At 38.9% G+C, this 21,413-nt stretch overlaps 2 protein-coding genes and 1 pseudogene across 2 annotated transcripts in view; 1 reads left to right on the top strand and 2 right to left on the bottom strand.

Annotated features, from left to right (window-relative positions):
* The window catches only part of WWC2 (WW and C2 domain containing 2), a 95,674-nt gene extending 80,042 nt beyond the window's left edge, over positions 1–15,632 (top strand). The window contains exons 19-23 of the mRNA XM_030948441.1: positions 1,614–1,778; positions 4,278–4,370; positions 5,461–5,703; positions 11,029–11,156; positions 12,978–15,632. Coding sequence (XP_030804301.1) covers positions 1,614–1,778; positions 4,278–4,370; positions 5,461–5,703; positions 11,029–11,156; positions 12,978–13,044 — 696 coding nt within the window. The 3' untranslated portion in view covers positions 13,045–15,632. The remainder of the gene's footprint in view (positions 1–1,613; positions 1,779–4,277; positions 4,371–5,460; positions 5,704–11,028; positions 11,157–12,977) is intronic.
* Positions 15,633–16,431: 799 nt separating this feature from the next.
* LOC115903761 lies at positions 16,432–17,101 on the bottom strand (annotated as a pseudogene).
* A 1,196-nt stretch (positions 17,102–18,297) lies between these two features.
* Positions 18,298–18,995, bottom strand: LOC115903758 (claudin-22-like). Its single transcript, XM_030948442.1, has one exon. It carries the CDS (start codon positions 18,949–18,951, stop codon positions 18,298–18,300), a length of 654 nt encoding a protein of 217 aa, XP_030804302.1. The 5' UTR covers positions 18,952–18,995.
* Positions 18,996–21,413: the final 2,418 nt, after the last annotated feature.

Genomic DNA, 21,413 nt, shown 5'->3' with positions numbered 1-21,413 from the left:
CTTTTTTTCTGATTTGTCTGCTTGACAAGGGTCAAGACCTTTAAGCCAGTGTAGGGATTTCCTTATTTTTTCCCCTAATTTTTAGGCGTGAAATACAAGAACTGTCTTAGCAGAAAAAAGGACAAAAGATTAATGAACAGAAAATTCCAAAATGTGTATTAAAACTGTGTATACTTTTGAACAATTGAGGGTACTATTGTACCCCCACACTGCATAAAGCAAATTCTAATTCCATGTTCTTGGTAACTGTTGTTTCTGAAATTATATTCCACTTTCCTGAAAGCACTTTTAGTAAATATTTAGTAAACACATCCCTGATGTGGTAGAACACTCTCAGAAATAAAATTTTTAGAATCTTTCTGCATCTTAGTAAAAACACTGTTGCATGTTTTAAACCCACAAGTTCTACAAAATAGTAGAAGTAAAAAGATGAAGAGTGACATCTCGTTCCTTCAACTTTGTGACAATAGAAAAGTTGAACATCTCAGTGGACTTGCTGGAAACTGTAATTAACTTCCAATTAATGTGGCAAGATGCCAAATGAGCTAAGGCTGTGGTATTAAAAGGACTGACAGTCTGCTGGGTAGCAAGTAAATATAGATCAAAGCCCTAACTCGGCAAGGGGAGATGGCAAGGACGACATGTGAAGGTTAGACACGCACACAAGTGCTTTGCTAAGCCTGGGCTGGGTGGACCCAGACAATGAGTGAAAGACAGCAGTCCCCACTGCAGAGCCAGACACAGCATAGATCTCTGTAGCCACATGCTCTCAGGGCTGCTATTGTGCTATTTAGGTCACTGTATTTATCTCCTGCACTGTCAAAACCATGAACCTCATTAAATTACACAAGTTGAAGAAAAAGCCTCATTTCTCATCAGTAACGCTGGATATTCCAGCTGCTGCAGAGCTTGGTCTAGCCCAGCAGCCAGGATGATTGCAGCATGGAAGTAAGCACAGGCTGTGCCAGCCACAGGGATGGGGCCACTTGAGGCTCCCTCTGGCACATGTGGGACAACTCTAGTGGGCAGCAGGCTGTGCTGAGGGACAGCAGCCAGCAGTGTCTTTTCCCTGGGTTCACAAGGCTGGTGAAGCTCTAGAGATTGCATAAAGCAGCCCTGCTGCTGAGGCTTGAGGATGTATGGCAGTATGTCTGGAAGGACCTTGGCAGTGTAATTTTCCCAGCTGTCCCCTTTCAGTGTGCACAGGCACCGTCTCTGGCATGGCAGAACCTTGGTCTTCTGCAAATACCAAACAAAGTAAATACAAATGTGCAATAATCATAATGTCTGCAAATGGCAAAGAAAAACATTACTTGCACTGTGTTTGCATCAAACCTTCTGCCAAGCAACAAAGGCCTTTCTGCAAAAGCTTCAGCTTTACTGGCTACAAAGAGTACCTTCAAAGCCTCTCTACACACTCTTAAGCCTCTTGGGAATTTTGTATTTCTCTACTGAGAACATCTTCTCTGTAAATGCACAGTGTTTTTTGCCGCTGGTCTTTTTCCATCCACCACAAGGTAATCAGAATGCTTGTGAAGTCTGAAGGCACAGAAACTATTTGGGGGCATGTATCTGGTTATAGTAAGTCTTATCCATTAAATTCCTGTTCACAGGTTGATAAAGAGACTAACACTGAGGAATTGGTTAACGAGACCACAGCAGTCCGACCCAAGGACAAAGCCAGCTGGAGCTGCAGACAGCGCCCCTTTGTCAGGAACAGCATGATAGTGCGCTCCCAAACCTTCTCTCCAGGCCAGCGGAACCAATACATCTGCAGGGTAAGAGCAGAGACACTTGGGATGAAGAGCTATTAACCAAAGAGTCATTTAACTTCTTTGGAATGAAGCATTAATGACACCGAGTCATGTACTGCTTTTCCCTGCAAGAGGCAGAGCCTGTGCTTTCTCTAGAGTCCTTCCCCATCTGAGCTGATGTATAGTAGAATTGACTTTCGGCAGAGTTGCATACTCTTGCAAAACACCTCTGCTAGGGCAAAAATACATCCTATTGGAGAGAAATAACACAGATGCCTGTGCTGGATCTCTGCAAAAAGTGTTTCCCTGCACGTCAGCAACTCCAGCACTCTTGCTGCAAAACAATTTGTTACAACATGAAATAGAATTCACTGTAAAATGCCATTGCATTACCATATTTTAATAATGCAACCATTTAAGGGTAACAGTGTGGAAAGAGCTCAGTCATCAATTTTAAATCTCGCTTTGTATCTCAACTGGTTTTAAACCTAGGCAGCCCAAATCCTGCTGTAATTGCATCTTTGAAAGATGTGCAAGCGCTGCCTCAGGGCTGGGTTTTAAACATGGCTTTGGCAGCTAAGTTCTCCAGTCTCTCTAGATCTATGGTAGCATGGAAAAAGAAAAAAAGATTTAAATTGTGAGTCTTGCTGCTGCTAAACTAACTATGAAAATAAGCTGTTTAAAGATATAAGTGGGGACTACCAGCTCTACAGATTTTAATCACAGATACTATAGAAAAGGCAATTTATTTTGATCTTTAGTTTTAACAGGTTATTCATACAAGTATGTTTTTTTAAAAAAACTAATACCTATGCTTTAATTCCCCAGTTCAGTTAGAGGCATTTGCCTTAATCATTTGGGAACCTTAATGTTCATCACTTCTCTGTGATTCTCATTGGCCTAAAAAAAAAATCATTAGTCAGTACCTACGTACTTAAATAACTATTCCATATACCCTCCAGAATGAAATACAGCAGATTGTTTTCTAACAACCTTTACACAATTTGGATACATTATTGGCTGAATTCAGAAACTAACCTTCATCTTAGTTCCTGTGCTGGAATTTAATTCCTACATGGAAATTGGTAGTATTAGCAAAAAAAATTCACCTTAGCCTGCTGCCTATGTAGGTCTTCAACAGGAAGTAAAACTAGTAGTTTTAGTAGTTTAGTTAGTGTAAACTTTGGAGATTTCTGCATCTGGAAAAGTATTGGGCTTTTGTAGCTTTGAACATTGCTACATACCTGCTGCCAAGAGCCAGAATCAAAAAAAAACCTTACTTGGAATAAACCATTCTGTTTCTCATTGTGTATGGTATTGCCTGGAAGCAAAATACCCTGTGAAAAGAACATGTTTGCAGATCTATCTTTGGCAGTGTCAGAAACAGTTGTTGCCCACTGCTGGGGGCTCCAGAGTGGGCACTGTAGCTGCATCCGAGTTCACAAAGAGGGCTGAAGAGCTGGGGTGTCCCCAGTCCCAGTCCCCATCTTGTACCACGGGCATATTCAGTCTTCCTTGTGTTGTGGTGCTGTATGAGAGGAACACCTGTTGGATACACTCTGGTGAAGTGCCAGCTGCTCTCTAATCAGAAAAGATGGCCTGGCTTTAAGAGAGCACCTCTGCTGTTACAGAAAACAGAGACCTTTGAGGCCTAATGGACAGAACTAAAGTCTGTTGGTGCTTTGGAAAATGTCCTTTGAAAAGTGCCTAAAGAACATTAGTAATGATAGCTGCCTCTCTTTGTCAAGGAGTGAGCTCCCAGTAATGGCTCATGGTGAAAAGACAGATTTGTCTCCCAAGAGGTGTACTGTGTATTGCAAGTGGTTGTACTTCTGACCCCAGCTCCCAGTCAGCCCTGTGTAAGCACACTTTAGGGCCCTGCCTTTGCTTACTGAAATGTTAGCAGAAGGATTCCTTTTCTTGTCCTCTCCTGAAGAGTTGAAATACATATTTTGCAGAGGGATGCTTCTGACCACCTACTGATGCTGATGCACCTAACAATCATTCTGCACTGATGTGTATGAAATAATGCTAAAGTTATGAAGAAGCTACTGCCAAGCTGTGGCACATGATTTTAGGAAGCAGGAAGTGCTTCTGAAGGAAGCTGTAGGCACACCTTTGCTTGTTGCAATTAATAACAAGACAAAAATACTGCTTGTTGGACAGGTGCATGTCTACAGTAATTTACCTTCCCTGTAGTAAATTTGTTAAAAGCCTGCCCCAGGTAAGCAAAATCCATAGTTTGTATCTGCAGCCAGACAATGATTTATCAGTACTTAATAACCAAGGTTACCTTCCTTGCATTCCTAAAGAGTCTTACCATTCAGTAAGATCAATGGTTCTCTTGGTATAGGATTATAATTTTAGAGTAGATGCTTATTCTAGTTGCAAACTTGTTAACTTTATACTAAGAATATGACCTAAATGTATATAAAAGCTGAGGTTCACTGACTGGTTCTACCAGTGCAGGTGTATTTGCATCTGGAGGTGCTTTATGTCTGTTTGTTCTGTACATTTTGGCAGCTGAATCGCAGCGACAGCGACAGCTCCACGCTGGCCAAGAAGTCTCTGTTTGTGAGAAACGCCACAGAACGACGGAGCCTGAGAGTTAAACAGGTATGTGCTGTTACCTGCACGTGGTTTGCAATGAACCATGGGGACACTGGGAATATCAAATGGCATAGAGGATGCCCTTTATTTCAAGTATTTCAGCAAAAGCAACACAAGTACCACAATTCTGTCCTGTAGTTTCATTTTGAAATATCAACATAGTGGTCTCAGTCCAATGTCAGCTCCCCTCCCAACAAATCCTGTGTTGTTTTAGTCATGACTGAATCCAGCAGCGAGACACTGATGCTCAGCATCATGGCATTTCTTGTTGAACTTAAGTTACTGTCAGAAGGGATCTGTGTTAAAGAATGTGACACAAGGTGGCCTATGCTGCACAAAAGTCAACACCAGCAGTATAGATCTTGAGCAAATTTTGGTGAAGATTTCAAGGATTTAGATGTCCTTTTAAAGGGAATTGACGCTCCACCAGAAGTATTCAAGTAGCAAAAGGACTGAAGGACAAGAGAATAAGAGTCTCTTGCATGAAATTCATTCTTACATGAATTTAGAGAGTTATATTTTAATCTTAATTTTAACTAGAAAAATAGTCCTTTGGAAGCCTTGTTACCAGGAAGCAGGATACATTTTGTATAAGAAAGAAAAGTCTGGGATGCTGAATAGTCTGAGATGGCTTCTCCTGCCTGACTTACTCATGCAGAAAGTCACAGTTAAAAGGACAGTAAATAATGTGAAATATGCTGAAGAAGTGCATGTTTACAGAGTTTGTAACGTTATGTGTTCAGTTAGGCCTTGAAAAAGCAAATATTTACAAGAATAAATAATGTAGTTGACATCTGTGGGGAATTCTGTGTAGTGTTGTGTCTCCCAGCAGTGTCATCCCAGGGATCAGAATGGGTTTTTTGTTTTTAACCTTAAATATATCATTGCACACTTGGTTAGAGCATTTATTTTTAGCTAGCGACTACAGAAAAAATTCCAGGATAGGTGAATTTTTTTATATCAGAAAAAAAGACTGGTAAACCTCCCCTTCCCCCCCTCCCCAGAATATTTGAGTTTTTATGACTGCAGTATGTCAAGCTCTCCACCAGCCTCTCTAGGTATTAATTGTCACTGTCCTGTCTCCCAAACGACTCAGCCCGTTTGCCAGCCCATGCTGCGAAGAGCTGTGCAAGAGTGCCCCGTGCGCACTTCCCTGGACTTGGAGCTGGACCTCCAGGTGTCGCGCACGAGACAGAACCGTCTGAACGACGAGCTCCAGGCCTTGAGGGACCTGAAACAAAAGCTTGAGGAAATGAAAGGCAGAGGAGAGGCAGACCTCCCTCTGTGTGTGCTAGAGGATGAACGTTTCCAGAAACTCTTGAAACAAGCTGAAAAACAGGTATGAGCAGCATTCACGTATGTGTAAGTATGCCCCTACCTTTGATTCAAATTTGTAAAGAATTTGCACAATGATGTTAAAAGGAAGCTCACATTTGACTAATTACATTACTAATTAATCTCTGAATTACATAGTGTAAACTGTTTCTTTATTGATCAATACTACAACATTAAACGTAGAATTTGAGGTAACATTTTCCTCAGGCCCTCTAAATACTTTGGTAAGTCACATTAGAAACTATTATTTACAGTAATAGTTATGGTTGGTGTAGTAAAATAGCATTTACTTAAAACTTAATTTAGAATTCTCACATCCCAGCCATGCTTTTACAGACTTGCATGTGCTTTCTGTCCCTCAGCATCAGTTGCTTTGCAGTCTGCACAGAACTTGTAGCCAAAAGGTGCTTGTAAAAGGTAGAAGGAGCAATTACCACTACTTACTAATCATGCCCCCACGTGATTAAAAGACAAGAAACAGGATAGAAGAATAAGATGCAACAGTAAGAAGTTGGAATATGGAAAATTCCAACAAGATACATTAATAAGTCAGATATTGTGGGACTTTTATTATGTTTTTTTGGGAGGTTGTTTGGTTTTTTTAATCATTATGGAGGTGGAGATCATTGACTGGAATAGGGCCCTGGAGAGGTTGTTGGAGGAGTTAAAAACCCAACCAAAAAAAAAAAAGTAAAACAAACCCACACAACCTGCATAGTTGGAGGTATTCTAAACCTTACTGGTCAAGACCCTGACTACTCAGCTCTGGCATCATCTACTGTGAGCAGGAGGTTGGAGTAGACACCTTTTGGAGCCCCCTTCCCATTCAAGTCTGTCAGTGTACATCAGTTTTCAATGAGGGGAGGTTGTGAGTGACAGCCAGGAGGGATCTGTGCTCCTTAGCTCTTTATAGTTGATAGAGACTTGTGTTTAGATACACCAGGTTATTCTGAGTTGTAAAAACGGAATGTTTTAACAAGAGGCCCTCCTCATATGTAAGCAATAGTTGTTTGTTTTGTTGTTTTGTTGATTTTAAAAGCTAAATGTCAGTAAATAGCCTTGTGTAGAAGAGGAAAGGATGATCCTAATATTTACATTTACAAAGCTGAGCTCTTTGTTAGGAAATGTTAGGAATGATGTACTCCCCATATGAGAGCAAAACATAAACAAAAACATCACAGGATCAGCAGATGTCAAAAAGCAAATAAGACAGGAATTGCTAAGAAAAATACTTGGAACAAAACATATCATTGCCTTGAGGTCTAAATATTATTATGCCTGTACCATAAACATAGTTCATTTTTGGTTTCCCTTTTCAAAGTGCATGATAAAATTACAGAGAGTCAACAAGGATGGTCAAGGGAGGAAACAATTTCTGTGTAAGGAACAGCTAAGTAGCTACAATTGAAGTCCACACAACCATGAGTGAGATGGAAGAGAGCAATTAATCATGGTCTTGTATTCACCAAGAAGTAGAAAATTGAACAGGTGGCAGGTTAAATGCAAGCAAACATAGCATGACATTCAGAAACTGTAAAAATGTTTTCAATAAAACATTGAGTGCTGCAAATTTGCCTAGATTCAAAAAATTATTAATTTATGGATTGGCTAAATTCATAGTAGAAAAATGCATGTAATGGCACCACATATTTCAATAAATCCTTGACTGATACCTTAGGAAATAAAACTTCTCCCCAGCATGCTCTCCCAATTCTATATTTATGTCCTGTTGTGTCTTCTGGTCCCACTTTTTCGTATCTATTGTTGGTTATAGTTAGTGGAGTACTAAAATGACTATAAAACACTGGCAGAGTTTAGGGTAAACATTGATGAGTGTTCTGAAAAACAGTGGGCAAAATGGGGGAAGATAGTGCAGTGTTTAAACTTAGTGTAACTGTATTGGTTTTTACCATTATATTCATTTGATCTAAGATTTAACTCATAGAAATAGTAACTTATAGAAAAGAAGCATAGCTAAATCTATGTGGAATTTAATAGTTTATATCTAATACTGGATGCAGGACAGAAATTATATTTTCTGAGTGTTTAATTTAAAACTACTCCCATTCTAAAACTGTTCCCTCTAGAACAGAGTATGCCTCTGCAACATTTCATATTATGAATCCTTTGGATTTGTGCTTTATTTCAGCTGGCTCTTCCAAGGCAGGAGGTAGGTTTGTCACATTTTGTATGGCTCGTGTCAGTGATCAGCACCATTACACACACTGGTGAAGAGTAAGGGTAATAATACACATTCCTAAAATATATGCGGGCAGTAGCACAGCATTTAAGTCCTCCTTCCCAAGGTAAAAGTCAGAACAATGATCACAGTCACTCCACCTCTTTGAAGAGTGCTTACAAAGTTTCTAGAAATATTTCTACCCTTAAAATCACTGCAGCTGTCCCCTGCGGAGCAAAACAACCCTGAGAGTGCTGTACTATGTTGTCAGTGTTTCCCCTTGGGTTAGAAAAACACAGCAGCCTAGAGAACATTGTCATAGATTATTTCTCAGAACCTGCAGGCATTATAATGGCACAGACTAATGCAGCAGCTGGAAACACCAGAGAAATTGAGAGAGTCTCGAGTGAAAAATGAAACCACTGATGTGGGGGATGTTAAAAATCAGTGGCTGCTTGCTAGCACGCAGTTAGTTACTCTGCTTGAAGCCAGATCCACAGACTCCAGACCTTCTCTCTTATTCCTTCCACACCTTCCTAAGTGCAGGAAGTATGTAATGCCCACTAATAAAAAAACAGAGATAATTCTGTGCACCAGAAGCATTTTCTCTTGTTTAGATTTGGTATTTGTGAGAAATCATACAGGGTTTCAAAGTTTGAGTCTTAAATCCTCATACAAGTAAGTTTACAGACACCTAGTGTCCTCTAAAGTACTATTGCTGTTTATATCCAAAAAAGATTCCTGTAAATATCTTCTTTATTTCTTTCTAGTACATAATTTATGTTGAGGGAATATGTAATTATGTCATTAATACCAATATGTATGTCCTTGTCCTAATAATTTGGTGTTTAGCACAGTTTTTCTTTGGATTCAGTTTTTTCTATACAAAACCCACAGAATAACAAGACAGGAAATAGCATTTCAGCTTTAATTTTGATAGTGGTTCTTCTTTGTCATCTTAAACTAACTTAAGCTTAAGCTAAGCCCAGATAGAGAGATTCCTATCTGACACTTACATTTGGTAGATAAGTGTCATGAATGAGTGTTTTCAGGTCACTTAAAGAATCTGAGATCATGCTGTACTGGCCCCGGGGGGGGCGGGGGGGGGTACATCACAAAATGTGCCAGATTTTAGGACTTATTGAATGTCTGGCCCTTGTATTAGTGTGGTTTTCTGAATTTTATATAAAGCAATCAAAGAACATAACGTAAATATAAACCTGATTATGTACATACCTTCTCATATGCATATTACTAGAGACATTGGGCTGAAATCCAGGTTTCTCATAGAGCATACTTAAAAAATAAATGGATTCAAAAATGAAAAAAGGATACATGGTAATAGAGAGTATGAAAGCAAGTCATCTATGCTCTTAAACATGAAATGCAGTAATCACAAGAATCTCATGTATAGTTAGGGAAGGATAAATTAGAAAATTTTGAAATATTGTATGTTTAGTGCTTTGATGGTAAATATTAATTAGGGGAGCTGGTAAAACATATGACCAGTGACATACGTGAAATTAATTAAGACATTACCAGTTGTAGATTGCAAATTTATGTTCAGTAACTAATAAAGAAAACAATACTTATAGATTAATTTCATTTTAAAATCATAGCTATTTTGGAGTTGGGGACTGAAGAAGTTAACAGCAGTACAAGCTGACTGGATTTTGAGTGAGTTTTTTGAAAGGGTGATTCTCTTTCATGTAAAACACTTTCATATAGAAACCAGAGTGCGTTTCAACAGACAGAGGGTACCACTATCCTGCTGTGAGCAGCTTTCTTATAACTACCCAGTATGAAACTGATAGTGTGGACTAGCTCTTTTGAATTAGTTGGTTTTGTTGTTTAGGAGTCTACTGGGTTGAATTCAGAACTGGGATGTGAACTTCTAAGTCACAAACTAGCTTTGAAGATTGCTGTTTCAGCCTTGCAAATGTATTTTAATTTGAGGTAATGAACAGCATTTTCAAGTCTCTAAAGAAACAAAAACTAAAGTCTCTGCAACTTTATAGCTGTTTAAGAACGTGAACTGCTTCTATTGAATTTTGATGGCTGACAAAATTCAAAATACAATAAATAACATTTGTCTTATAGCCTCTGCGGTCTAGAAAAGCACTGCCCACGCCATGCACCCCACATGTGATGTGGGCAAAAATGCATTTGTTACAGAACTCACCTGTGTAGGAATGGGGGTCATTTATCTTAGAATTTCAGATGACTGCCCACCTAAAAAGAGTTACTGTTCAAATTATTGGATATTCAGAAAGCCTTGATAAAGTTTTTAAAGCCAAAGCACAGCTATTAATAGCAGTCTTGTTGCTGAAATGGTGGATGCCATAGCTGTAGCTGTCCTGTTGATGCTTAGTAAAGACATAAGTAATAGAGCTAGCAATAGTGAGGTACAGAAATTCAGTCACTTACTGTGGGGTATGTAGCTGCTCAGCAGTGCTCACAAAGGACCTTTCATCTCTTGTTACCACTGGTGTTCTGTTCACTTGCCTTGGCTTTTACACCTCTACAGTGCAAATGAAAGAAGTGAGTCTCGTGCAAAATAGGTACTATGTCATGAATAAAGTCACAAAAGTTCATGTTCCTTGCTAACGTGGTCAACAAAACCTGAAAATGTATTTTGAGAGCACGCCTTCCCTGTTTTTTCTGTCAGTCACTTTAGAGTAGGTATAGGCAACTTTCCTGAGAGCTTTTGTCAGGAAATAGAAGTATTTTATATGGGAAGAGAATCGGTGGCTCACAATTCTAAAAAGATGCTTGGATAGACAACTTGTGCTCATACAATGTTAGGTATTGTCTAACTACAGCTCTAAGAAATATCAGAATTTACAAAACCTAGTACCCACGTGTGATGGCACAGAATTTGCTCTATTTTTTTTTTTTTTTTAGGAAAAGCCCCATTAGTTTATTTCACAGCCATGGCTTAGGCTTGTGATGTCAGTCTTTTATCTTGCTGACCTTTTCTATAGAGATTATCATAGATTCATTTAGGCTGGAAAAGACCTTTAATATCATTGAGCCCAACAGTAAACCTGACACTGCCAAGTGTTTTGCTCAACACAGAAGCATCTCTCACTTCTTTGAAATGAGTAGTTTTTCATTATCAGCAAAATACAGTTGTTTTTCTTGATACAGGCTGAACAGTCAAAAGAAGAGCAGAAACAAGGTTTAAGTGCTGAGAAATTGATGAGGAAGGCTTCTAAGGATGTGTGCCGGCTACGGGAGCAGAGCCAGAAAGTGCCACTGCAGGTGCAGTCATTCAGGTATGCCCTGTTCTGCTTTTCATGCTCTTGTTAATGTAGTGAAGTAACATGAACTGTTTCTAGGTACAATCAGACATGCTCTGTAGTATTAGTAAAAAAATCCACATGATTTTGACTTGCCAGAAACATCACAGATTTCTAACATGGTTCTAAGTGGACTTTCAGATGACCTGCTCATGTGGCAGTTCAGAGCTGGTGAGGAAGCTGAGTGGAGTGTCACACCCTGTGTGACATCTGCTATAGGCAGGCATGTGTGTGACTCTTGCTGTAGCTCACCTCATCCACAGCAGTTTGACAGTGGGCTTTAAGTCATGGGAGCTCTTCCAGTGATGGCAAGGGCCTGAAACAAATGCCCATTCAAGGAGAAGTAGGACAGGACACAGCTCATCAGGAAACTCATTAACCACTACTTGCACCTTGCTCAAGACTTAGTATTTAAGAAAGATCTTGAATCCCTCCTCTGTTTTGTTTCCCTTCTCTTTTTGGTTGTGAAGCAACCAATTACTTGAAGCAATTAATGAAGTGTTCTTACTTAGCATAAGTCAGAATGAACACTATTTATCTTAAACCTTAATCCTCTCTCGTCTAAATTCCTAAAAGACTGGCCAGTAAGTGGCAGGGCTTGCAGCCTAGAGGCCAACACTTCTGTATAAAAATAAATATACATCTATTGATTGAAAAATGCAGTGCTTGCTCTTGCACATAGAAATAGTACTGCAAATTAATTTGGTTTGTTTTGTCAGTTACCACACATTTTTCAAGTTTGAATTTTGGATTCCTTTACAGGAAATTTAAGTTGGCTGCTGAGACTTTTTTTCTTTTTTTTTAAACACAGAATCAAAGCAAGAGAGAAAGGAAAGGGGTTCCTCAGCTAAGATGTGTTACAGCTGAGTTATCTTCAGCTTGAAATTCAGAGCATCTTGAAGATTTCACTTTTTGTGCATGTCTTGAGAAAGGGTTTTGGCCTGTGCTGGTCATTTAAGCATCATCACAGACAGACTGCTGCCTAAATCTACAGGAATGTGTATCAAAAGGCTCTATTTTTCCTTTATTTTCTAGTCACCACACAACTAGGAAGAGAAAGCCAGTTTGGGTTTTGCTCTGAGCTACTGTTTTTCATGGAAACTCCAGCAGAAAACATGGTTTAGTCTTCTGGATAAATACTTGCCTCTGGAGGCTGAATTGTGCATGCCCTGCTAGTTGGACTTGTTACAGTGCTGTGGCCTCAGCCTAATCACAGAGAGACATTTTTAAAGCTCTCAAGAAGGATGACTCTTCTGAGCTTTAATTTGTAAGCCCCCAATAATTCTCTTCTGCTTTCTAGTCTGCTGCTAGGCAACACTATATAAACTTGTTATGCTTCAGTAATGTCTCAGTTCATAGGTGACAGAAAAGTTAACAGCACAGGGGAAGCAACTGGAGAATGGGTTGACAATTCTGCTTCTCTGAGTCTTGCCCAGACACGACTATTCCCTGCTTGGCCTTTTCCCATGTCTGGATAAAATGATTTATTTTGCTTTCTCATCCCCCTACTGAAAATATGATCATTGGAAATTCAGTGACTGGAACTACATTTCAGTCTCATCATTGCAGGTATTAATGAAATACTGCTGATTTTTCTCTTTCAAAACTGGGAACTGCTTTTTACATAAATCTGCATAAGAAGGTAATTGTGTCAGAATGCTACATTTGTTGTAAATAAATTTTCTGTGTATTTTCCTGTGTTTTAAAGAACTATGCTCTTATATTAGCAACTCTACAGCAGATAACATTGAAGTCATGCCACAAATGCTAAAAAAATCCCTTATTTTCTAATTTCAGGGAGAAGATAGCATACTTCACAAGAGCAAAGATCAGTATACCAGCCCTTCCAGCTGATGATGTATAATTATGCGTTTTCATTGAAGTGTTTTTTTCCACTTGTTCATCTCTTTTCAGATGAGCTTTGTAGCTCCAGTGATGTGCTTTCAAAGATCTTCTATTTTACATTCATTATTGATATGTTTATTTGTAAAATATAGTGAACTGAATTGTTGTAAGCTTAAAAAAATGGCAAAAACCCCCAACAAACAGAAAACCAAAGTAGATTAATTTTGGTATGCTGATGCTGATTTTGTACAGTTTGTGTGTATCACATTGGTGTTTTTATTTTGTAAAGATGGAACAAAGGCAGTACTAAGCATGGATCCTGTTGAACTGCACTGTGTTGAGAGAAATTATGTTCAACAGACAATTGTTTATCTTTTCACTATTTTCATGTGAGCAGACTGTGAAAATGGCTGTTCTGCCATGCAATACTTTTGTACAAGAGTGTAACTTTTATAGTTTAAAGTTAACCACAAGCGTAAGCTCCTTTCCAAAACATCCAGGCTGCCTCACAACAGCTGCTGATTAGATTCATCATCCACGATGTAATTTTGTTTCTGAAAATCATTTTTTTCCGGTTTTGTTTTTTTAATACTTGTAGGAAGATACAGAGTTCAGAGTTTAGTTTTGTGAATGTACAGTACTTTAACCTGCACTAAAAGGTTTCTTGTATCTGCGGGAGAGTGAGAAAGGTAAGGCAGACAAGTAACCCTAAAAACTTAACTTTGAGACTACAAAAAGGGGCAGCTGCTTTCTAAACAGGATGAATCAAATTCATAATACCACCGTTGAAATTGGAATAGTTATACCCACTGTGCTCTTAAAACAGAGTTTTTCCTCTGTTAATCATTTGTCCTAGGGGGCTGTCTGATTGCCAGCTAGGAATAATGAAGAAGTGTGCTAGGTTTGCAGATCTGGAGATACATCATGAAAGTATTTATACCAGAAAAAAATCTCTCACATGCTAACTCAGTCCTGTTGGTAAGGTAAACCATTTTCTGAAAAAGCTCCTTACTAAAAGTCTGCACAAATTTTGGTTCAATAAATAACAATTTTTAAACTATACAATTGACCCTGTATGCAGTTGGGGGTGCACATGTTTAATGAATAGATGTGAACAGCTTGTTTCAAATGTCTTACATGCTCCTTCCTAGCAGGCTGCTTCATCAGAAGGCAACTTAGATGCCTTCTGTTAGAAGCTCAGAACATTGTATGTAGGTGTTGAAGCAGTCCTGTCTTGGTAAAGCAGTTGGGATCATCTTCTTTGGATACTGTGTAAGTAGGTGGATATTGTACAAAACAGAATATTTCATTTTCTACTTAGTATGTTGCACTCAGATGTATTTCATTCACTGGCTACAGTTTTCTTCCCCAAGCAACAAGCCACATTGCATGAACTTCATCTTTCAGAAATGTTATCATTACTTGCTGAGCAAATGGAAACAATATAACCACAATACAGTAGCAGCTGTCTTAGATTCAAAGTGACAATGCTGTAATGACAGGTCTGTGTAACACCCAAGGGTTTTCTTATGCACAAATACATCAGTTCACTGAAATATAAAGCCAAACATGCTATTTTGAGCAAGATGACTGATTCAACATCCTTTATGAATGCCCCATTTGTTTTTTGTGTCTTTGAGATCACATTCATGTTTGAAAGGTCAATTAAAAAAATAAATCTGGAATTATTTAATGTAGAGGTGAAATGAAGGTTGACAGTTTCAACTTCACAATTTGATTATATAAGGTGTTTGTAGAATGATGTTTAGAGGTCTACTTTATGATTTTTCTTTTTATTTATTTACAGTCTTATTTATGTTCTGTTTAATATAGTTCAGTTCTGGCCATAAAAGTATTTGTCATTAAGGATGCTGTTGTGAAAAATACTTAGAGGTGTCTAAATTCTTGCCCAGTTAGCTGGTTTTTCTCAAATGTTGAATAATTTTCCAAAAAAAGTATTATTGTCTGATTTGTAAGCATAAGGCAAGGTTAAGTATTGCTGGCTTGAGCTTACAAAACTCCTTTAAAAATGAGAGACAGACATATTCATGCTCTTCATTTTCCAGATTTGTAAAGTTGAACATTTTTATAGGCAGCTTTTAACAATTCTGGGTTTGGAGTTTTGGGGTTTTTTACTAATTCAGTGTGTCACACTTGAAACACTCAATAGAATAAGCTAAAATATTACATACAAAAAAAGTCCCATCAGTGTAAAGTGATAAATATTACTCTTGAAGTGAAATTTACCCCGCACAGCAGGGTATAACGAATGTAATTAGTTCTATTTCAGGTACCAATGTCAGTGCAGTTGAATATATCAAAAAGTAAATATTATTGGTACAAAAATATTTAGCCAAATGAGCAAAGTTTAACAGAAATTGTAATAGAACACAAATAATTTTAAGATTATTTTTCTTTTTACTATTGCTATGTTTATACTGTATTAAATATCAAATGCTCAGGACTGAACTAAATATTTAATCAGGTTATATTCTGAATGTGTTTCTGTTCTAATTTTGTCTGTAAGAGTATGCAAGTACATTACATAGATTAACTTGTCTCTGCACTTTTCATGTGTTTCAGTGATTGGAAAATACATTTTTTAACAAAGCTCTTTTCCAGACCAGTGTTTTATTTAATTTTTTTATTGCTCTTCTGTCTCTCTATATGGTCTTTGCAGAAATAGATGGCTGCTACAGCTTTGTCAATGTAAAATCATGGCAATCTATAGAAAGTTCTCATCAATCACTGACAGCTGTAAGGATAAGTTATATGGAAACTAATATGGAAACTAATTCATATACTTGAAGTTAGTTCTTTACATTCATGAAGTACAAACTGCACCTGCAATGAACATGGTTGAGTCTCCTCCAGACAGCAGCTCATTATTGCCCAGAAATACTGGCTTTCCTTAGAGAGAGAGATTGGGCAGGGATAGAGGTGGTCATATTCTCTCTCTCACACACAATGGAGAATCTTGCATTACATTTAATATGTCTGAGAACATTTAGTTTACTGTAAATGATACAGGCCCAGCAAACTTCATTTAACGTTGAACTGCATTAGGTTTTTGTAGTGGATGGTGAACTGGTGATACAAACTCTTTCAGACTTCAACTAATATTCTTATGTAAAAAATACCTAAAGCAGCCCCAGTAGGAGTTCTGCCATTTAAAATATGGTCAAGTCTCCATGCAGGCCTAGAGATTAAAAATTTTATACTCACTCCTCCAAGTCATACCACAAAAACAAAATCTGCCATTTATCAGACTTGGGAGAAATACAATGGTGGCTTAAATTGCCATAGCTCATCAATTCATGTCATTAAAAGTGGAAGTAAGTAGTGATTAAAGGAACTACTTGGTAAGAAAGAATCCCACCCCCACTCTTGTAAACAGTAACCTGTCTGTTCAGCAGGTCTTTGTCTCTTACTGTAATGCAAGCAAGATGTTAGAAAACCTACCCTGCCCCTTTTTAAGTCTTCCATTTCCAGCTTCCAGATGCTGATGGGCATCTTGTATATCTGCCATTGGATACTGCTCTTGTAAGTGATGGTCAGATGATAAACAGATTGTGGAGAAGAGTAGAGATCCCCCTAGAATTAGAATAAATCTACAGATTCCTATCTGGGAATCCCCTAATTCCTATCTGAGCAGAATCTCTGGGATGCTGCCATTCTAAATCTCCTGGATTACAGTGTAAGCAAGGCACAGGGTCTCCAGACTTCACCTGGAGTATTCTTCCAGGTAATAACAGCTTTTTTTGTCTTCTCCACTGTATCCTCCATCTTTAGACAGTCCAAACCAGGACTGAAGATCACAAGGCTCAGAAGTCCTAGTCCATTTTATGTAGCTACTAAAATCATGGAAGCCTTGAATTCTAGGAAAGAATAAAAATCTTTACACTGTGTTCCTACATCATTTGCCAGAGTCCCATGCTGCAAAGCTCTGGTGCATTTATGTCTAAGTTGAGATTTTTCCGGCCTGGTAAGTAGTTACAGATATCTGTTAAAATCCTTCCTAGCACAGACAGCAGAAATCCAGCTAACACTAGCCTGTGTCTGCTTGCCAAGTTCATTTTTTACAATCACAGAAGCCCAAAACCATTGGCTTTTGCAGGCACTGTTCAGCTCAGTTCTTTGTCATACTCTGTCATAAATAAGCACAAGTTAAAATAATGCTCTATGAAGTATGAAGTACTTCTCCCCTCCCTCCTGCTTTGTGTTGCCCGCTTCCATGTGCAGTGTTTGGGGGACTGGGCTGCGGTGTGGTAAAGCAGTAGCAGAATGGTTTGGCCACAGTTGGACTCACTTTTCATTAGTTTTTGGGGTTTTTTTTAAGAAAAGCTTATACTTGGTTTTCCATCAATCAGCTAAAGCATTACAGCAGTTTTGCTGATTTTGGCATCTCACAGTTTAAGTTCTAATATCACATTGATGCACTTCCACTTAGAGCAAATGATACTGTCTGCTTTGTGGCCAGTTAAATGTCATATGTTTAATGTCAAATATACAGCAACATGTTCCAAACATGAGTGAATGGAACTTAAGGGACCTCAGATAGGATGCATAACGACTCAAGACCTGTGTCAGAGGAAGATAGCTACACTGGTTTTTAAAGCAGCATTTCTCAGCCTATTTTTGGTGCATAAAGTATGCAGGTGCCAGAAACACTCACAATAACCTGTATGGGCAGTTTAATGTGGCAGACTGGAAAAACACAGCTTGCTGGGTCTAAGCACCCACACCATCACGCCCCATGCACAAAAAGATAGTTGCAAAGCTTGCTACAATTTCAGAAACCTACTATTTCCAAATACACAGAAAAACCATTTGATGCAATGCAGGTATTCAGACAGTTTAGGATCGGACATCTCCTCTAAGTTCATATGTCACTGCATCAGTCAAGTGGAAAATTGCAACAGGGAGTCAAACTTTGTGGCTAATTTCACTGGTTACATAAAAAAGGAAGCACATTTTGGTTAAAATCCAAGCTGAAAGAGAAGATGCATATTCATTTTCAGGATTTTACAGTGCAGTTAAGAAAGCAAAAGCACCTTTTCTGTGCAGTCTGTGAACTCCTCAGCATTTTGCTGCAAAACAGTTTTAAGCACACCACCTTGCAATACCAGTTTATGGAGAAAACAGATATAAATTTAGGAAATGAGCTGCATAACAAGGAGTCCTTTGAATTACTACCGGAACAAGCTTCTGGCTTGCACTAGGGTTTGGAAAAGATAGGGCAGTATTGCTGTACTGCTTAAGACCTCCCATTTTAAGGCCTTATTTCAGTTTCCAAGCATTGACACTGATCCTGCTGTTCTGCTACTGCATAATGGACCGAAGATGGATGGACTTCAGTAGAACAGATTGTACAATTAAGTAGGGATCCTCCTAATATAAGACAAAATCCAGCAAGCCAGCCAACAAACAATGCTTCCCCAAAATCCCACCTGGGAACAATATCTGGTATATTCTCATCCCAAAATTCCTGGACTGTGGCATGGGCAACCCAGGAAACCGGGACAATAGCTGTAATTCCCGATATCCAGAAGAGCATTCCTCCAAACAGCAACAACCGTTTCTTTTGTTCCTGTTGTCTTTCACCAATTTTCAAACAGTCCAAGCCAAATCCTGAGAGCAAAAGGCCCAAAAGCCCTGATCCATTGGAAAAAAACATTAAAATCCTAGAAATCCTGAGCTCTGGAGGCAAAGCTAGGAAAGAATCAAAGTCCTTGCATTGCATTCCGCCTTCTTCCTGGACAACACAAGCTTGCCAGAGTCCCATGGTCCAGATCTCCAGTTCATTTAGTTCCAGGTTAAGGTTTTTCCACTGTGGTAGGTAGGTGGTGAGACAGGACAGGACCCATCCCAACAGAGAGACCAATATGCCACTTAATTGCATCACTGGTTGGTAGACTGAGGCCATTGTAAGATCAGAGTCCTGAAAGCTTGAGGAGAAAGGTCTCCCCAGCAGTTCTGTACCAACTGCTACCTTGAGTGATGGTGGAAGCTGTGATGATTTTAGGTCTCTGCTGCCCCAAATATAAGCCCTTGCTATTAACCCTTTGCAAGCTCTGAAACACGTTTTTGTTCTTCACGAATATAAAGTTTCACATAAAGGACGAAGGGCTTCACTAAACCATGAGTTAGGCTTTCCGATAAGGATTTGATCTGTTACCTTCCAATTTGCTTGGTAAAATTATATCCCAATGCCTGATGATTACAAGCCTGAGGATGAACAAAGAGGGCTCTATGACCCCTCACCCTAAAACACAACAGAAATCTTTGTGCTTCAATACGGATTAATTAGATTTTAAGTGGTGATAAAAAAGCAGCTCTGTGTGCAACAGGACTTCATTGTAATAGCTAAATTTGAGATTTCAGGGATGTAAATCAAGGCCTTGTAAAGAAAGGTAGACTGTTTGCCTATAATCTTTATTCTTAGGCTTCCTCAACCTACATAATGGCTTATCTTCTATTGCCCTGTTTTATGTACCCAGCCCTGTAAAAGACACTTTGTAAAAGATCCTTATGTTTCACATTTTCTACATTCATTTCTTTTAAAATGGGCTTTGTTTTAACAGACTCTTAAGGGGAAAAGGAGACGGGTATGGTGAAAGTACCATAGGAAATGAAATCCTAGACATGCCCTCCACCATAATGAACCCAGGCAGATCATCAGCCAGCGTAAACTTTACCTGCCCCAGGACTTCAGCAACACCACGGTAGCAGCTTACACCAGCTCAGTGTCCCCTTTCCTAAAGCCCCTGTCCCAGATGGCACACAGAGTATTCACTTAGCATCTAACAACATTTGGCACTCAATGCTCCCAGGGCCAGGAATGCCTAGCACACCTTTCTGATCAAAGCAAGATACCATTATGCCATTACCCCATTAGGAAACCCTGCTTTTTCCTGCTCTCATGTCAGCTAACCTTGTGCTTGTCTACAGGGTCAGAAGGAGAACATCTGTTTGCTGTTTCCCTTCCCACATGTAACAGCACAGCCTGTCTGGGAAGGAGCTGAGCAGCATGAACACATCTACAAGAGTATGACCCAGAGATGTTTTCCAGTCTTCCTTTATTTCATTTCCTAGATGTGATTATTTATCTGTATATTTTAATTCTCAGTTGCTCAAAATGGGTTATGTGATGGGAAAACATAACACTGATTTTGAAGGTTTCCAAAATCCTGAATCATTATCATGGGTATAATTAAGGGTATCATTAAGAACTGCCACTGTGAGACGATCTCTTCTTCCTCATTTTTATAGAGAGTTTTAAATTCAAACCCTTGGTTTTTTCCTGTCACAAGCTGTGAAGAACCAACAAAAAAACCCCAGAAAGACAATCTATCTCCCTTTCTTTTGTACCAACTCATTAGTTTGACAGCTTATGCTTGATCAAAAAATTACTATGCACAAGACCAGAAATCACCAAGGATATAACTGACAACACTGGGAACAAAGTGTTGCAAGCTAGCCTGTAAGTTTGGCCATCCACAGGGCAAAAGAAAAATAAGACAGATCAATCCTGCATTCATTCATTCATTCTCCAGACTGTATTTTCATATTTGGCAGTGTTGTTTCTGTGCCTTTTCTCTGCTCAGAGGAGGAATGCTAGTTCTGGCAATCCTTGTGACTTTCAATGAGAACCTCCATTACACCATTTAAATAATTTTTAAGATAAACAACCATGATTTAGGACTGATTCTACGTGCTTGTCTGACTTTAAAATCACAGTTACTGAAAGACTATTATGGAAGCCTGTTGTGCTTCTCTTGACTGTGAACATTTAATATTTTCTTCTCTGCTCTTAATTCCAACAATCAATATAGTCCGAGAACAGCATCCAGTCTGTGAAGTCCATCCATTTTGCAAATGTCGACTACAACAGGCACAGTACACCAGCCTTTAAATTATAGCCATCAGAAGCACTGGAACTGTTGCATCAGTAGGATCTGCCAATAAAGTTCTGCAGCTTACTATTAACAATGCACTAACTTCGAGCAAGAAAAGCTTCCTTACACTATTCTGGGTAAGATTATATGCAATTCTTGTTCTTTTGGAGGGGAGGAGAAGGTAACACTTGCCTTGGCACTAGGATTGTAACAAGGTCTGAAATGCCTTTACTTGGAATTTACTGATCTTACAAAAAAACACAGCTGGACTATGTACATTCTTAGGTCAGTCACTGCCTTAGTCTTATCTCCCTTGTTCTTCTTTCACACTTTCCCTCCCCACTGTTACTTCTTTTCTCTACATCTAAAAATATCTCATTCTCAGCATAATTGTATTTAGTGGACACGTGTCAGAGTTACTGCAAAGCCTAAAGGGCTAGAATTGGGCTCCCATCAGTTTCTGTCCTATGGCTCAGAGCAATTGGAAACA

The sequence above is a fragment of the Camarhynchus parvulus genome, chromosome 4 (genome assembly GCF_901933205.1).
Source record: "Camarhynchus parvulus chromosome 4, STF_HiC, whole genome shotgun sequence".
Classification (NCBI taxonomy): Eukaryota; Metazoa; Chordata; class Aves; order Passeriformes; family Thraupidae; genus Camarhynchus; species Camarhynchus parvulus.
Note: the sequence above shows the minus strand (reverse complement) of the source record. Positions and strands in the feature narration are given on the sequence as shown.

Excerpts from the sequence above, each read along its gene's own strand:
- LOC115903758 (XM_030948442.1), bottom strand. The coding sequence starts at position 18,951 with ATGGCCTCAGTCTACCAACCAGTGATGCAATTAAGTGGCATATTGGTC.